The following is an 18,168-nucleotide window of genomic DNA, read 5'->3' as shown; positions in this document are numbered from 1 at the left end:
GTGAATGCCACGGGCGACTGGCTACGAAAGAGAGAAAAATCTTCCTCTTGGGTGCCCTGACGGGTATCCAAGCCTTGGATGGGCTCAGGACTGCTCCCATCGCCTTCACCAAGCTGACAGCTCGGACCGCGGCCCGTTTCCTGCCGCCTTTCCCGCGGTGACCCGTTCAGCGAGGCCTGCGGGGAGCCCTTCGGGGCACCCCCAGCAGCAGCCGCTGCCCTGGCGGAGCTGTGCCTGTGGAGGAGGGCCTGTTGCGCCAGCAGCAGCAGCGGGGGAGGAGGAGCCGGAGCCGCAGCCGTGCAGCGGGCTGGCCCCGCTCGGGGCCGCGCCGGCCGGAGGCTGCGCGGGGAGCGGGTCCGTGCCTGTGGGCCCCGCCGGGGTGAGCCGCAGGTAAGTTCCGTGCCCCTCTTGAATCGCTGCCCCCGCATCCCCTGCAGCAGGAGGAGCGACCGGGGTGGGGACGGAGAGCCGGCTTGGCAGGCAGGAGGCTGCTCCCGGGTTTACTTGGCGCCTTTTTGTGGGTAATGATGGTTTGGGTGTTTTAATCGTTGTTTATTCTGAGTGCCAGATGCTGCGGTGGGGTTTGTGGTGTTTCGTCTGCATGGCTTTCTGTGCCTGCTGTGTGCAAAGCAGAGCGCTGAGAGTCACCTCATGCCGTGCTGTCCCTGCCACTCAGCTCTCCCTCACTGCCCCTCAAAAACCACCGGAACGAGAGGATCTAATGCAAGCCTTTCTGCTCTCCAAACGAGAAAAGTGTGTTTTACAGGGAGGTACTAAAATAGGTCTGTTACTGGCTGGTTTCCATAGGATAGGCCGTAACCCTGAGGTATAAATTTGTCTCGGTGATTTCTCAATCACTGATTTTTGTTGGCATAGGAGATAAAATTGAAAAGGGAAAACAACCCCGCTCCCCCCAAAATGACACAAAACCTGTGAACTTCCAGAAGACCCATGCTGGCATAAGTAACTACTCATTTTGGTCCCGTAGATCCAAAGGAGAGTTCTTGGAAGCAGGTTCTTGATGCTGCCAGCAGGGTGAAGACCTGGCACAAACCAGATAAGGACAGCACTGTCAGATCCGTCATTCACTCCCTGAAACCTTGCCTGTTAAACAGAATATTCAGTATCTCTGCTTAGTCCATCTTGCCTGTCCCACACGCTGCTGTGAACAGCACTTTCAGGAGCTGAAGCTGTGGTGAGGTGTACTTGCCCTTCTCAGAAGTATTAATTAATTAACTCTTAGAAGTTTTAATCAATTTTGTGTCAACAGCTATGTGACTGATCTGGGATGTTGCCTTTACAAAGCTGGATGGAGAACAATGTCCTTCTGTCCTTTGCTTGCACACAAACCAAGTGCAAAATTAAGTACATAAATCCACCCTGGGAAAGTGGTCAGTGAAGGGAAGGAGGGAGACATTGGTAGGTTGCTGATGCTTTCTATTCCAGTTAGGAGGATTGGCATTTGTGAATTCCCAGTCCCAATGAAAGGATGGAAGAAAACCAAATCAAAAGTATCACCAATGTCATTAAAAAACCTAAAACCCTAAAAGCACAACTATTTGGTTCTGCAAGTACTAATTAAAAATACAGAAAAGTACTGAAAATTGAATAAATAAACACTTCAACTTTAAATAGGAAAGGGAAAAAAAGCAAAACTATTAACTTACAACACACTGAAAATGTTTACTTATAGCTCTGTATTCTTCAGCTGTGCCTTGGTCATGCCTCAGGCCAGTTTCATATCAGAACAGCTCAAACAAAACCTCATAGGTGTTAGAATGGCCCTTTTCTTTATGGTATCAGCCTTTCCCAAATATCAAATATTTCATTTTAAACTCGAAGCATGATAATTGTGAGAATCAGCTCTGACTTAATTCCAACCATCTAGCAAGGAAGGAATTTCTTGGCTCAGAAGTTCTGGCTTTTCTTCCCTGGTGTTTTATATGCCCAGAGCAATGTAAAAGACTGAAAGAAATTTAGCTGATGGAGAACGTATGCCAGCTTTTGCTGTAAGAGAGAACTCTATCAAGCCTTGTATCCAGATATAGGCCTGCCCCCCTTGATAGCTCACACTTGTGAAACTACAATAAATACGTGCACCAAAAAATACCTGACATACAAAACAATGCACTTCCATATCTCTTGTTAGAATCTATGGGACAAGTAGTGGACCAGTTAGAGTTGAGGAAATACAATGGTAACTATCCATGAATTACTTGGATCTTGCTTCCCAGTCTGAGAAGTACCTCCATGGGACATAATCAGTAAGAAAAGAGCCATGTTTAATCAGGCTGCAAGCTGTGAAGAGTCCTGATCTTTATTCAAACAGGCATCTTCACTTTCTTACGAACACATTGACTGAGTATCTGACTAGTAGCACCTAGAGAAAACACATTGTTGAAATTCCTCTGAAAATCAAACTAGATCAGTCAGGCTTAAGTTGGGGGAAAAGTGTCCCCTCCTGAAGTTTTAGAAACCTCTTAAGAGTTGTAGAAACTATAGTTGTTCTAACTTTATTGGAGAGTCACTTGCACTGAAATGTACACAGGACCTGTGACACTTTCAGAGCTAATGACTCTGCTAAGTCGTGCTGATAGCAAATAACCTTTTTTATGTGCTGAAAGGAGGCACAAATAGAGAAAGATTACAGCCATAGTTTTAAGAAGGAATGAAGAGGTTAGATTAGACAATTGTGATTCTAAAACTCAAGATTTTTTTTTTTTTGTTCCTGAATTTCTAAGCTTTATACTGTTCTTCGGTTAGTTTCTGTCTCTTAGGTACAGCGTACAGAGGGACACAGAAAACATTAAACTTGAAATTGGGCTGAGAGGATTTTTACACATGGTCTGTGGAGAAAAGACATCACTGAGAAGTCTTCCATTTGGAAAACAGTGTTTATTTGCTTCTCCTTAACTTTTCCACCTTTATTTCTTTCTTCAGGTCTGCAGCGATGGTAAGGGAAGATGTAAAGGACAGTGAAGATTCTGAACCATCAGTATGTGAGAGAAATGGCATGATTCCCATGCATGAGCAAAGCGAGGTAATTAACTAGGATCCCAAAGTATCATTCTAGTCAGAGAGAACCTTCCTGTTCCTTTTTTCCTTTTTTAAAATTAGAATTCTTAATGTAAAAGGCACTTAAAAGTAAGCATATGGTATTGAGTGCATCTCATATAGATGTTTATATGGCACATTTTTATGTACATGGTGATCACAGAATCATGGGGTAAACAAGTAACTCCATGCTGGAAGCTCACAGGATTTGTGTTCCAGTCATGACTCTGAGTAAGGAATATGTATATATATATAGAGAGAGAGAGAGAGCAGGAAGAGACTGAAAAGTAATCAGAAATGTGGAACTATTACTGGAGAAGGGCCAAACCACATTATAAGCAGAATTCCATGTCTACAGTATGACAATATGCTGACATGAATAATCATACGGAAGGCAGATGATTAACTTGTCAAAAATAATGCTAAAATATCCAAAAATGGTCAAAAAGTGCTTTGGTTATGAATATGAATAAGTAGATGTACCAGTATAAGAGAACACCTTCAAGGGAATGACTCCAGTTGTAGTATTTCTCCCTCTCTACTTCGACTTACCAGCTTGAGCCTTCCAGCAATGGATCATGTGAGTAAAGTTTGTGCTGGCCAGCTCTGCTGTTGCCTTCATCTTTGTTTTGTTATTTTGGTTCAAGGCTTTGCAACAGTAGTTGTTAAGGAGTTATATTAAATAAGTACCATCTCAGTGGAATGATGCTAATCGTTAATTCTATTGTGAAATCCAGTCTGGAAGCAGAACCTTATCAAATTGTAGAAAATACTAATAAATGTTTAGTTATGTACACAAGACAAGCTCAGCCTGACCTGCTATTTTTGTTTCTTCATCAAATATGCAAATATTGTTACTGCACCGGTGCTATATCTATTGGGACAGGAGCCCTGTCAGGTGCAGATAAAAAGGCAAATGTCCTGCAGTTTCTCACATGCAGTTCTTGGTGCCATGCAAAAAACAAACACAGGGCCAAAATGGCCAAAAATTGTCTCAAAGCTGGACATTCCTGTAGTGGTTGTTCAGTTAATGTGGTCACCTGTAGCCAGTGGGGATCCAGTGCATCTCAGCTGACTTCAGGTGGTGCACACTACTTCAAGTACATACAGTGCCACTTCTGAGGGATTCTCCATGTTTGCCTTCCGCAGGGACCAGCAGCAGGTGCCAAAGGTACTGATGGGAATGCACAAACAGAAGAAACTGCTCTCTTGAACCACTGCACTCAACAACCTCCAGAACCAACAGCAGGGTCTTCAGTACCTGCAAGAACATGGAGGCAAATATTTGCTTGTCCTCCTCAGGGTTTACTGGCCCAAACAGTGACAAATGGTAGGTAAGAGGGACAGAGTTTAATTAAAAAGAGAAATGGCAAAAGAAGTACTTTTTTCTCTGAATGGGATGATATCTGTCGACTGTCCTTGAAAATAATGAATGGAAATAGCTGTGTTTTACTTACCACACCATTGTTTGAATGTTTTAGCCAGAGGAAAAAAATAAGATGAAACAAAGGTTTGAATGTACAGTTTTTGTTTCTCCAGTCTCATATGTTTACTATGGGAGGTATGTTTTTGCACTGCAAACTATTTTTATCACAAGAAAGACCTCCTAATTTTTGTGTTGATAGTTTGTCCTTAGTACTACAGGCTTGCAAAACCAAGATTCCTCACTACAAGGCAAACTGACCTATTTTGTTTAGAATTTGTTCTAAACTGAAAACTCCCAAAAGAGATGCCTGGCTAGCCAATTATTTAAGGTTTTTCCTAACAAAATAAATTTCATGTGTCTTTGATTGCTTCCACGGCCACTTGGAATTCTTAGGCTTTTCTGTTTGGAAATCTACTGGTCTTCCTTTGCCACCTGTCACCCTCAAGTAGGATTAAGAAAACTCCAATCTGAAAATGGAGGACATTTATTCAAAACATTTTTTATTCTCCTTCAGTGTTCTGTTTTATATGTATGTGTGCCTGTTCTCATTGGGCAACCATTGGAACAGATTTGTGAACCTTGAAAGACCCTAATGTTTTCACATATTTTATAATATTTTCACACACTGTTCTCATAATATTTTTCAGGATTTTTTTCCTCCTCTGTATTATCCTTCTTTGATTGCTGTATCAAGGGAAGTATTTGTACTCCAGATGTCCAGAGACATGACCCTCTTCAGAATTTTCTTCCCAGGGATCACAGTTGCACAATTTCAATTGTGAACATATTGCACAAACACATTCAGCCAAAAAATTACACTTCAGTTATTTTAGAAATTAGACTGGAGCTGCATTCATCAGTTTGAAGATACAGCCATGCTGTCCAGAGACATGACCCTCTTCAGAATTTTCTTCCCAGGGATCACAATTGCACAATTTCAATTGTTCAACAGTAGATTTTACTGTGGTTCTGAAGTAGCTGAAGGAAGATAAGCAAATGGAAGATAAGTTAGTGAAAGTCTTTGCTTTAAGTTTGGAACCAATGAAGTGCTTTTCACAGCAGACCAAGGCTCACTAAATTTATTTTTATGTTTCATGATGTTTGTGTTACCAATTTTAAAGTATTTTAGCATGTATAAAATCAGAACATCAGTTTAGGGACCATGAAAGATTAACTGCATTGTTATGATTAAATTAATTTTTAAGGTAAGTCATTTCATTTCTACAAGTCATGACTAATGTTTTTCTTCAATAGCAAAACAAATGTGACCTAACAGCAAAGTGGTTGCTGAGAGATGATTAAATGTTAATTATTTTTTGTTTTGTTCCAGTTGCATTTGTTGTTCTCGTTTGGGCTGTGGTTTGGTCCATAACTGGGGCTGAGTGTCTCCCAGGTGGAAATCTCTTTGGAATTCTGTTTCTTTATTTCTTTGCTGTCATCGGAGGTAAAATTTTTGGATTCATTAAAATACGAACACTGCCCCCTCTCCCTGCTCTTCTGGGTAAGAGATCCTTCTTTCCTTCCTGCATATTTTGTGTTGTTTAAACCATCAAGTAGTATCTGTATGGGTGGATGTGTTTGGATTGGGAACAAATAAACTGTCACATTCAAAATCTGTAGCTTTTCCAAATGACTTTTTCTGGTCCTCTCTAAAAAGGTACAAAATTGCCCAGACTGGCTCAGGTGAAATTAGCATCTTAATTCTTTGCGGGTCAGAGGATTGTTTGCGTACAGATTCAAAGTTTATTGTCCATCAGACCCTTCTGTCACAGTTACTTAAAGTTTGGGTTTAATAATAGCAAACAGGAATCTTAATCCAGATATCATTTTACAGTAATCTCTTTGCAAAATTGTTGCTGAGCTGTTTCTTTAGTGTCTCATACAATGAAAGTGTTTTCCAAAGAAAACATTACAGCAATTCCCTACTACTCATAGTCCAAAGGATTTCTTTCTTCTCCTTCCTTTATCTCAAGACAATTGAAACCTGAGAAAATAAATTCACAACAAGGAATAATTCTTCTGCAAAGAGTTATTCTGATTCAATCACAACTTTTTTTTTCACATCAGCATCTTATTTTATCTTACATAGAAATGCAAAATAGAAATGGGAGATGAAAATAACGTAAATCCTGACATCTTTAAAATCTTTTCTGGTTTCTTTCCTAGAGGAGTTTTTATACTTGCTTAGATGAGTACAATATTTTGAAGCGCTGTGATGTCAGTGAAGCTGGAAATGAAGCTCCAGGTTCTTCTCAGCAGCTGCATGCTGTCCCCTTGCTGTGTTTAGTGCACAGATAAGTATAGCTGCTGACAGACAGTAAAACTGCTTGGTGAGGTGGGCCAGGTGTGACTCTGTACCTGCACAGCTGGCGTTGTGCCTCACGCAGGAGCTCCACACACGGCTCTGTCCGTGCAGCCTCTGCGCTCTTGTGCTGCTTAGTTTCACCAGAGGAAAAAAATTCAAATGAGAGGGAGGGAGGTTTTGCATATGGCATGCATACCTGCAGTATGAACACAGAATATCACATGCAAGGAGTCTGCCCTTTCTAAGTAAACACCCTCTTAAACAAATAAAAGTATTTCTGGCCACTTGGGTTCTGCTTGTTTGAGAGTTTTTTAATTACATGTGTATCTGAAAGTTATGAGTTGAGCATGAAACTGCTTGTCAGACAGGTAATACTGGACAACAGAAATTTCAGCATGACAGCACATGTCTCTTGAGTTGTTTAGGACAGAGTTCGTTGTTCCAATCCCCAGTCTTTGAGGAAAACTGGAGAAATCTATGACTCAGAAGACGAGACAGACAGTGTCTGTGAATATTCTGTTTTTACATTAAAAATTCAAACCATGTGCTCTTACATGCCTATAAGCCACTTTTGCTAGGTCCAGTGTAAGGTGGCTGGCTGAGCACTTAAGTACCTTATTGTGAGCCTCTCTCAGGAAAAAAAGGAGTGAAATTGGTACTGAAACAACCAGTAATATATTTTAGGTGCATGTTGCAGAGAGGTTTCTGCAGCAGGAAGAATGGGGTAAATCAGTTAAGGTATCCTTTGAGGTGGAGATTTTTTGCTTTGTTAAGTAGATTCCTAGATCGGGGTAGGTCCAGTGACTTGAACCTCATGCAGATGTGGCAAAGAGCATGTGATCACAATGCCAGTCTCATATAATTGTCATGAGGTACCACAAATTAATTATGACACTGTTTTTTTCCAAGAGGTGGTGGAAAGAACAATGTCTGGAAAGTTTAGAGTGTCCCAGGACAAATCAAGTTCACAGTCAAGGCTCACACTGAGCTGGGACCAGCCTGACTGCAGTGATTTGTTTACTTTTTGTCTTTTTTTAGTTTCCTGTTTCTAAACATGACTAATATAAAATTATGCCACAAAAATCTATCTTTGAATCATCAGGACTCACAATGAATCCTCTGCAGATCCATATTTAAATTCAGCTCTTCCAGTACTTTTCCATATCCTTCCAGAGCTGTGGCTTTGATACCTTTGCAGGAAGTCTCTGCTTGGACAGTTTTACTAATATTTGTAACATGTTATCTTGAAAGTAGCTCAAATAGAGGATAAAGCAAAGTTTCTGATTTCCCTTCTCTTTTTTGTCCCCTCTTTGTGTAAGAGTCTCATTGCTAGACCATTTGAAAACGTTTCAGTTAGTCCATGATGAGCTGGTTTAGATTATATGTCCTAATGAATGCAGCATTGTGGTTCCTGTGATACCTGCATTCTTGCACCTAAGAGGATTTTTAACAATTCCCAGCTTCTGAGATAAATACACAATATTAGATGATCTTCCTATTTTTGTATTAAAACAAGCTAACAGGAAAAAAATCTCTAAGAATGCAGAGGTGTCTGCTTATGGTAAATATGGCCTGCAGCTGGTAAGCGGGACTGAGTTCTTTTGACTCAGACTAAAGCTGTGTATCAGCATCCTGCTGATTTATTCATTGGTGACCTGCTGTGTTCTGAGGCTACTTTCACTGCTTTAAATATGTTTATCTCTTCTCATGCCTCAGTCCCTTTGTTAAAATATGACTAATAATTCGGAATACAAATTGTTTATTTTTTTCTCTTATGAAAACATGATATGGTGTCAGTTGTTAAGAGTGCTATGCAAGCTTTTCTTGTGCAAAAAAAAAAAAAAATCATATGACAGGAGCTTGTTTGTTTTGACTTAAGGGATGCTACTTGCTGGTTTCCTAATCCGAAATACCCCATTCATCAGTGACTTTGTCCAGATAAACCTACGCTGGTCTGCAGCACTGAGGAATATTGCTCTTTCCATTATCTTGACCCGAGCAGGACTCGGCCTGGATCCAAAGGTATGGCACCAGCCATTTGTGTGTGGCAGACTATATAACAGCAATCAAAAAAAAATTGAATAATTGGTTCCATTAAGAATATTGAACTGCTCCGTCTTGGAGCATCTGCAAATTAGATCATTACAGAAAGTATAATTTCTGTTGTATAATTATATGCATGTTAATATTGGCAGTTGGATTTGTAAAGTAGGCAAGCAATAAAAAAAAAAACCTGAAGAAAACTGATTTTATGATTTATTTTATTTTCCTGAATTTTGTGAGTGGAACATATTGAGGATGTGTGCACTGTCATGGTCTGTCAGGAAGAGTTTACATCCCTGATAAACTCCCTGTTAGTTTATACTCAAAATTTGAAGCAATGCAAGGGATCCCCAGTCCTTGAAAGAGAATGTTTTTGTGTGGCCAGAAATCCAAAAATCCCAACCAAGCAAAGAAGTGTAAACCCTGTGGTACTTTTTTTACTTTTTTTTAAATTGCCATTTTAATGCAAATATGTTAATTGCAAAGATTAATCCTGCTGCACTACCAATGATTCTCATCACAGTGGAGCCCATAGCAGTCCTGTGAACAAAAAAATAGTCTCTGCACCCTAACAAACATGATACTTCATCAACTGGTGAAAGCAAGGTTTTGCTTATTCAGAATGAGCTGGCTGGAGTAAAGCTGTACCATACTGGCCCCTCCCTGTTGAAGGAACCACTCAGAGTTTATATAAAACTTAGATAAAGTATGGGTAAACTCATTTCTCTTAACCAAGAAAAACTACAGAGTTGCCAATACTGCAGTTACTTAGGAAAATAAGGTTTTGTCAATATTGAAAAATACCTGTTTTCCTATATTATCATCATTTTATTTTCCAAGACATTGAGGCTTGTATCAGCATGAACTGTGTGTTTTTAGACACAGCCTGGACAGCCCAAGTTCTGTGAGACTGCATTTCTTTCTATTCATAACAACTTTTTTTTGCTGAGGGAACTTCTTTTTTGACTTCTTTTTCTTACATGTGGTAAGAAAACTGTCACTTGGACTCTGTGTGTGGCAATGCTTTGATGCAGTTACAGTTGTTCCTCATGTAAATGAAACTGAAAACAAAGAAGTCAGTTTCTCTTCTCAGTCCTGATTATGCTGGGATAAACTGGACTGGTAAAACATGGAACTCACTGATTTTTATTTCTTTTTTTTTTAATTTAATGTCAAAATTAAGGACCTGTCCTAGCAGACTCATTAAAGACAGCTGTTAGAAGCAAATATGCCAGTTTAGGAAATTTTTTTAAAAGTTGCTGAGCCAAAAGGAGCTTAATCTCTGAATATCAAGTGAGAGACAGCTGAAAGATGAACTTCTCCTTGTGCCAAGTTGATGTAGTTCTACAGCTTTTCATGATTTGTTCATAGATTTTGGGGCGATTTGGGGGGCTGCTCATGCAACTTCTGGGATTATAGTAAAATCTTTTATGGATAGAGCAGATGACAAGAAGCCAAACAGAAATTTCTGTTACTCCTTCCTGTGACATTCAGGAACCTTATTAAACCTAGATTCACTGCCACACTTGAAATTTTATATCCAAATCCGGCTGGGCTTGGGCTTCTCTCTAGTTTAGGCCATGTCATGTCCTATAGTGCAGCTCAGACAGGATTCTTTAACAAGCCACATCAGATTGTAAATGTTTTTCCTCTGTGAAGCCAAAGGTACTGACACTATTGTATAATTGCAGGCTCTTAAGAAGCTCAAAGCTGTCTGTTTACGGCTTGCTTTCGGACCGTGCCTCTCAGAAACAGGCACAGCTGCTGTCCTTGCCTACTTGTTCCTGCATTTGCCATGGCAGTGGGGATTTATATTAGGGTAATGTACTGCCTTTTCTCCTGTATGACAAAAGTGCTGGTTTCCAGGCTGCAGCTCAATGATCCAACTGTGGTTAGTTCTCTGTGCCAAGCAGAGGCCTCAGTTCACTGCCATTTGGGAAGCTGTGCTCAGCCCCTCTGGTCTTCTGCTTACCCTTTATGTCTGGCTCTGTGGCTTATTTAAAGGTCATATTTTCAGGCTGCGGAGGAGTACTTGCAACATTATTTTTCTGTGTTTGTAACCTGAGCACTTGAAGAAGGAAAAATGGTGCAATCCCTGAGTCTTGAACCACAACAAAGGGGGCTTTTAGGGACAGCAAATGATACTGCAGTTTGGAGAATCTTCATACTGGAATCCAGAACTTCCACACAGAGATGCACATAGGACAGCCTTCCTGTCACAAGTCAAGGACAAGGATATGGCATAGTACATTTTAGAGTAACATCCTTGAAGAGAAGAACTTTTCCATCTAGTCCTGTTATCTAAATTGGTAGACTTGGGCCAGACCCATACACTAGAACAAGATGGGTGAACTCCTGCTCTGACACATGCTGAATTTTATGAGAAGGAGCTGGGCTGCTGAGTCATAAGCACGTCTAGACCAGGTTTCCAAATGGGACAATCCAGGCGTCTATCAGGGAGCATAACTGGCCTGCAGTGGAAACTCCAGTTTTAGTCTGTGGAACCCTTTACTTTTAATGTTACTGAGTTGGACAGAAAGTAAGAGCTGATTGCAGATCTGCATAGAAATATCCCTGCTTGTAATTAGAGGGGAAAGGTTAAGAAAGCACTTTACATAAAAGTCTACTTATTTATACTTCAAAAGAATTAAGGTCAGAACATTTGGAAGTTTTTTTCAGTTCAGTGCTTTCTTTTTGAGATGCTGAACCTGTGTGTTTTCAGTTTTGTTCTAGGTGCAGTCTCCCCTGCTGTGGTTGTTCCCTCCATGCTGATTTTACAAGCTGGGGGATATGGGGTGGAGAAAGGTGTCCCAACTTTGCTAATGGCAGCTGGCAGCATCGATGACATTCTGGCTATCACAGGCTTCAACACTTGTCTTGGGATGGCTTTCTCTTCCGGTATGCTGGTTAATCTGTACATGATGAAATGCAGAACAGTGATATTTTGGAGACTGTGTGCTCTGTTACGGCTGACTGGTTTGTGACTTAATGGCATCTCGTTATAAAATTCATGTATAGCCTTAAATACTGAGATGGAAATTACTCATGTTCAAAAGTTGATGTAACGTGGTCAGCTCTGAGTTGTGGGTCACAACAACTTTCAGAGAACATTTTTTCCTGACTGCTCCCTTAGCTGCCAAGTCTGGGCCCTGCATGCCCAACATGATGCTTTAAAATTTCACTGGGTTTGGCAATATTCTGACAGTGGCTCTTTCTCTGACTTCTCTTGCACACTTTCTTAGCATGAGCTTTCAGAGAAAGAAAGTTGCACCATCCAGTTCCTTCAAGCCCATAGGCTCCCTCCTGAACTCCTTTGCCCCAAGTAATTTAAAGCAGACACTGTCCTGGAATCACCCTCATAGGTCTAGAGCATGGTTTGAGTGAATGTCTGTGGATGGCTTACTGAATGTGTTTTCCTTTTGTGAAATAGGTTCTACTCTGTACAATGTGCTCCGTGGAGTGCTGGAGGTCACTGTTGGCATAGCAGCTGGGGGAATTCTGGGAATGTTTGTTCGGTATTTCCCAAGCCATGATCAGGTAAAAATTTTTTAAAAAATTGAAGTGATTCTTTGCTAAAGGATTCTTTTCTTTAGTTATTAATTTCCAACTTCCTGTGAAGCTGGTTTTGGGGAAAGCTTTTACAGTGTTAGCACCTTCCAGATTGCAAAGCCTATCACGATCAAGTGAGGATGTGTTTTAAAGGTGATTACTTATTTACTGCACCAATAATAATGTATGATCTCATTGTCCTTCCTGATGGAAGTTTGGAATCCAGCTCACCATCCTGCTGTCATTGAAGGTAGTGGAAATGGAGGAAGGGTCTGATACCCATTTCAGACAGTAAAATAATAATTTATAAGATTGATGCAAGACACGTGTACTTCTTTAAGATGTATCCAGTAGGACTAAGATTAAAAATTCATAAAGCAGATGTATTAGAGGCTTAAAGTGATTGATCATATCATTAGTATTAACTAGAATGTGTTACTTTCCATAAAAATTACATCTATAGAAAGTGTTAGATGAATTTTCTATTGAGGGGTAATTAAATGAACAGAAAATTGTGGAAGAATGTAGATACACTCTGGACTACCAAAGTCAGTATTCAGAGCATCTTTGCCCTCATTGGCATCAAATTTTGTTATTAAATAATGTAAGAAGTGTGGTACAAGAGCTAAAGAGTTAGAAAGAAATGAGGAACAATGGTAGATAACTGTCTGCTGTGAGACTGAATGAAATAAAACTAGATTTTTCCTGGCAAATGTTTGACTTGTCCTTAAAAACATCTGGTGGCAAAGATTTCGCCTTTCCTTGGATAAACTGTTGTAATACTTGACTACACAGGTAGAAAATCCTGCTATCACAGAGTTGAGGTAGAGCTGCTGGAACAGAGCATCATGTTTCTTGTGATAAGAATAGCCTAGTGGCAATAAGAACTTGGGTGAGCAGAGGGAAAAAAAAATTACATTTTCAAAAATTGTATTCTTAGAAATTAATGTCTGCAAAAAATTCTTCAACTGAGCAGTTCAAGTCTCACTTGGAAGCTTTGATTCCTTCAGAATTATTAATTTTTAATTTTCTTTTCAAGTACTTATTTTCAAAATTAACAGGAGTAACTTTTTCCCCCATTTCTGAAAGAAATTCACTTTTATGTTTGTCTCTTTCCTTGGTTGCAGGCATCTTTGGCATGGAAGAGATCGTATTTTGTACTTGGACTGTCCATGTTTGCTGTTTTTGGCAGCATCTACTTTGGCTTCCCTGGATCAGGAGGGCTTTGCACATTGGTCTTAGCTTTTGTTGCAGGTGTGGGATGGTCTGATGAAAAGGTGAATGTTTACATAAGAAGCATACCATATCCAAAGTCTGGTGAATGTACAGCCTGACAGAAGCTTGAATTTCTGTCAGAAATGGTAATGGTATATTTGTGAAGCGTTAGAGGGTGTACAGATTTAAAAAACAAACAAACAAGCAAAAAAAAAACCCAAAACCCCACCAAACCAAGCAGCACATTCTGCATTTGTTTTGGAAGTCTTTAGCATTTCCTGTGACAGAAAGTTACCATGTATGTCAGTAGAGCAATAGGTATGGCAGTACAGAGCCTGGGATACTGATTGAGAAATGCTCAGCTTTTCTTAGACATCTTAAGCCGTACGAAGGAGACTTAGGCACCTGACAGTAGCAATCCAAAGCTTCAATTCCCAGCTCTGTGGGTGTGCACAGTCACTTTATGGTGAAGTTTACAAATGGGTGTTCAAGATGCAGTTGTGGACATGGCCTGAATACCCTGAGGGTTTGCTCCCTGTGGTTTGGAGGGGGTGAAATGAAAAGCAATGATTAACTATCTTCTTTCATCTTTCCCAAATCCCAGCCAGTGTAATTTGGATAAGCTAGAGAGCAGAGTGCACACAATAAATTATGTGAGGCCATATAAAAACCATACAAAAGACTGCTTTTTAGTCACTGTCTCTTAGGTACTAGCCTTCTTCATCTTACTGCTGCTGCCCCACTGCCTTTCTGTACTGCCTCTTTTGCTTGATACCATCTGCATTTAATGTTTTGAGGGCATCTTTCTCTCCATAGCTATAGCTTTGTGACATTCAGTAGAAGGGGAAGAAAAAGGAAAGGGGGTTAGATATGGTAGAGTCCATGTTATTATCCTCATCTTGACCCTGACTTACAAAGATACCAAGGTTTGTTATAACAATGAAAAGAAACTAAGATTGTCAAATTTTAAAGGATGAAAAACTCTTCTTGGGACTTAACTAGTTAAGGACATTGCAGCTGATAAAGCTCTCTACTGAAAAGCTTTTAAATCATTATAGGAGAAAGGACCTTAAAAGAGTATATGCAGTGTATAAAGGCTTAGTTTAAATTCCTTTGATCTGTGAATGAAGCTTCATGACCTTAAGTATATTGATGTCAAATGCCTTAGCTCTTTTTTTCTCAGATAGAGATAGAGGTGTCTGTGTACCCAATATATTACCAAGGTTTTCCTGCTGAGCTTCTCAAAGGCCACTACCTCCCACTTTCCGTGGTGGAAGGCACTTGACAAACACTGTCTGCAGAGAACAATGAACATTAGATCTATTCCTGGAACAGTCATATGGGCAGTAAATAGGCTGAAATCCATAAAGAGGAGATTTCTGGGGCTTTTTTTTTTTTAATTTAATTTTATTTTGACAGAACTGAAAAGGGTGAAATAACAAGAAGAAATGAGGTAAAAAATGTTTATATATATATACACACATATATATATATATATATCCATCCCATTTTCTTCAAGGTTACAGACGTTTTTGTGTTACTGTAACCTACCATTCCTTGACAGAAGAGCAAGAGTTGTTGCAGGATCAGTCCCAAAGAGAATACCAAGGATGGAACATGTCTAGGCCCTGAATTCATTATTAAGTGACAGAGCACTGCACTTAGATTTTCCAGCACTCCTATCTGAAGGTTCATTTGCTGTTTCAGAACCCACTTAATTAAAAGACAAGTGGTATTTGATATGCTGTTTGTACCTTGTCGTGTAAGTGGAAGATTCCTGTTTACCATGGCAGCAGTTATTTTAGGAAAATTGTGTAAAGTTCAAACGTGAGGAGAAAAGATGGTTTTGCCTTTATACACTATATTGCAGTGGGAAGTTCAGCACTTCTTCCTGCTCTGTGACTTCAGACTTGCTCAGACTGACTTTGCTCCTGCTGACATGGTGAGAGGCCTCTGACTGAGTGCAACACGAACAGAGTTAGGTCGTGTCTGAAACTTGGGAGAGTCTGACTCTGCTCAGCTACAAACAGGAGAACATGTTTCAGCATGCAGTTCCCAAAGGCTCAGAAACATCATGGCAAAGGTGTTGAAATGACATCTTTCTAAATACTGAAAATCAACAATGCTTTATTTTCCTTCTCTTGTCTGCAAACTGCTCTGTTACTCTTCAAACACCAGTGCTTTTTATTTCTCCTCTCAAGACATCAAACATTTATTTACTAGGACAGCTAGAGTCAGTCTGACCTTCAAAAGGTGTGTAGCTGATTTTGAATGTTTTAGGTCAAAGGAAGAGGAGCAATTCTGAACAATGTTTATGGAACATTTTCACTTTGGCCTATGATTACTTAACTGTTGTGGTCTGCTTGGCCATCTTTTTGTGAATTTACAGATTAGTTTTGTTTCTATTGCAGAGGGAAATTGAAAAAATTGTGGCAGTTGCATGGAATATCTTTCAACCTTTTCTTTTTGGTTTAATTGGAGCAGAAGTATCCATTACATCTCTTAGGCCTGAAACTGTTGGTAAGATCATTCACAAATTATCCAGCCTTTATTACTGGCTTTGAAAGAATCTCTGTAAAGAAATCTAAAACAAAGCAGACTATGGCTGACCCCGCCCCCCCCCCCCCAAAAAAATCAAACAACCAGAAGCACCTCTGCACAAAATTACTGAGAAGTGTTTGTCTGTTGCAGGGCTCTGTGTTGCTATATTAGGCATTGCCCTAGTTGTGCGAATCATAGCAACGTTCCTGATGGTGTCTTTTGCTGGGTTTAATTTCAAGGAGAAGGTATTTGTCTCACTGGCATGGATTCCCAAGGCCACTGTCCAGGTAAACAATCCAACATCACTTTCATTCCAAGCTAAATCTATTTTCTTTAGCACAGCTCCCTGTAACTAGCAGAGTGGTAAGCAGGGAAAGGTTCAGGCTCAGTGACAGCTAAATGTAGAATATTGACTGTTCATACTCTAAAACACTCGAACTGCTTAAAAAGTGTGTGGAGAACTTTATATGTGCAGGTATTTTGCTAGCATCCAGGGTTTACTCTTAGTAATGACTGAATTGTACATATACCATAGGAAATTTAACCATTTCTCAGCCATTGCTGATTATTGTGCCTTTACATTCAGATTCTGAGAACTCCCAAACGTAAAAGCATTTCCCTCTTACACGTGAAGTGTCTGCAAGGACAGTCACATCCCAACTCAGAATGGGTTTCAGTTTGTGATTATTTTGGTAAGGAGTAGTCTGAGAGCTATATTAATAGAGTTGCCTCAGACTGGCTACATTCCTGCTCCTTTATTTCAGTGATTGTCAAGTCATTTAGACTTTGCCTCAGTAGCATGATTACTTGCAAACAAAAGTTGCTAATCAAAACAGGCAAGGCTTATTACATTATCAGTGAATTAAATTTTCAGAAGCTGCTACTAGTTGACTATTGTCAGGATACATTCTCCAAATGTGGCATTTTCACAACTGCAATACACAATATACTGGTCTATTTCATTAATCACACATTGTCCAGAAATGAGGATAAAATGGCAGCTAAGCAATGTTCTTCACAGGAGGAAACCACACAGATAAACTCATTAGCTTAGGAAATTCCAAGCATAGTCAAGTGAAAATTGTTCTCTCAGGTGTATTATAATGTTTACTTTGCTATGTACAGCCTAAAACAAACAGGCTGAATGTACTAAAAGTGTCAAATTTATGTGAATTGTTGACTATTGATAGGTTCCCATTTTTCCTCATTCAGTGCCAAAGCTTCCTTGCTCCATCTCAGCAATGTTTTCTTCCCTGCAGGCTGCAATAGGTTCTCTTGCCCTGGATACAGCAAGACGACATCAAGATGAACAACTGGAAAAGTATGGAATGGATGTACTGACAGTAGCTTTCTTGGCCATCTTGATCACTGCTCCAATTGGAGCCCTGGTTATCGGCTTGGCAGGGCCCAGACTTCTGCAGAAGGCTCAGACAAATAGCAAGGAGGATGAGGAAGGTGCAGAGGTTGGAGAAGAGGCAGAGGCCTGTGAACCTTCGTAAGACAGACAACTACAGCACTCTGGTCCTTCAACCCTTACACTTCGGTTGTGTAAATATGGCATGTCTAATCTTGCTGGAGCAACCTAGAACTATCAGTCACCCCTGCTATTTTTAAAGCAGCCCTGGTGGAGTTCTATAAAATATTTTTATGTGATGATGGTGCCTTGAGATGAAATAGCTGAACATAAAGTGAATAAGATGACCTGGCAGTGAGTCACTGAGAAGTTAGCAGTCAAGAGTTACTTGAAATGTGTGGGTGGTGAGGCCAAGGAGAGGGTCAGAACTGTTAAGGCATGGAGTCACGAGGTAGAATTTAAGCAGAAAAAAAATGGAGACTAATGTGAATAACTTCTTGATGGTTGAAACTGGGCTATGAGATGACAAGTTATACAACTCAAAGAAAGCAACTTCAAAGTTAGAGGTTGCTGACACATAGTGAACAAGTCCTGCCATCAGCTGGTTGATGATGGGTGATTGATCAGTGATTCCCTCTCTTTCTTCATTTGTGTTCCAAAACTTGCCTTTCCCTATTGCTG

The 18,168-nt window shown here is 40.1% G+C and overlaps 1 protein-coding gene across 1 annotated transcript; it reads left to right on the top strand.

Annotated features, from left to right (window-relative positions):
• The first annotated feature begins 252 nt into the window (after window positions 1–252).
• On the top strand, window positions 253–17,786 carry LOC121346587 (sodium/hydrogen exchanger 9B2-like). Its single transcript, XM_041424527.1, has 12 exons — window positions 253–390; window positions 2,941–3,040; window positions 4,204–4,384; window positions 5,811–5,981; window positions 8,665–8,807; window positions 10,520–10,647; window positions 11,551–11,726; window positions 12,259–12,365; window positions 13,505–13,654; window positions 16,004–16,112; window positions 16,284–16,420; window positions 17,393–17,786. Exons 2-12 carry the CDS (start codon window positions 2,951–2,953, stop codon window positions 17,630–17,632), a joined length of 1,632 nt encoding a protein of 543 aa, XP_041280461.1. The 5' UTR covers window positions 253–390; window positions 2,941–2,950; the 3' UTR covers window positions 17,633–17,786.
• The last annotated feature ends 382 nt before the right edge of the window (window positions 17,787–18,168 follow it).

This window comes from Onychostruthus taczanowskii, unplaced genomic scaffold (assembly GCF_017590055.1).
Source record: "Onychostruthus taczanowskii isolate IOZ18803 unplaced genomic scaffold, ASM1759005v1 scaffold82, whole genome shotgun sequence".
NCBI classification, from domain to species: domain Eukaryota; kingdom Metazoa; phylum Chordata; class Aves; order Passeriformes; family Passeridae; genus Onychostruthus; species Onychostruthus taczanowskii.
Note: the sequence above shows the minus strand (reverse complement) of the source record. Positions and strands in the feature narration are given on the sequence as shown.

Bases quoted from the DNA above. Each gene is read 5' to 3' on its own strand.
- LOC121346587 (XM_041424527.1), top strand. From the start codon at position 2,951: ATGGTAAGGGAAGATGTAAAGGACAGTGAAGATTCTGAACCATCAGTA. The intron at 3,041-4,203 runs GTAATTAACTAG...TGCCTTCCGCAG, and splicing joins CCATGCATGAGCAAAGCGAG to GGACCAGCAGCAGGTGCCAA. The intron at 5,982-8,664 runs GTAAGAGATCCT...TTTTGACTTAAG, and splicing joins CCCTCTCCCTGCTCTTCTGG to GGATGCTACTTGCTGGTTTC.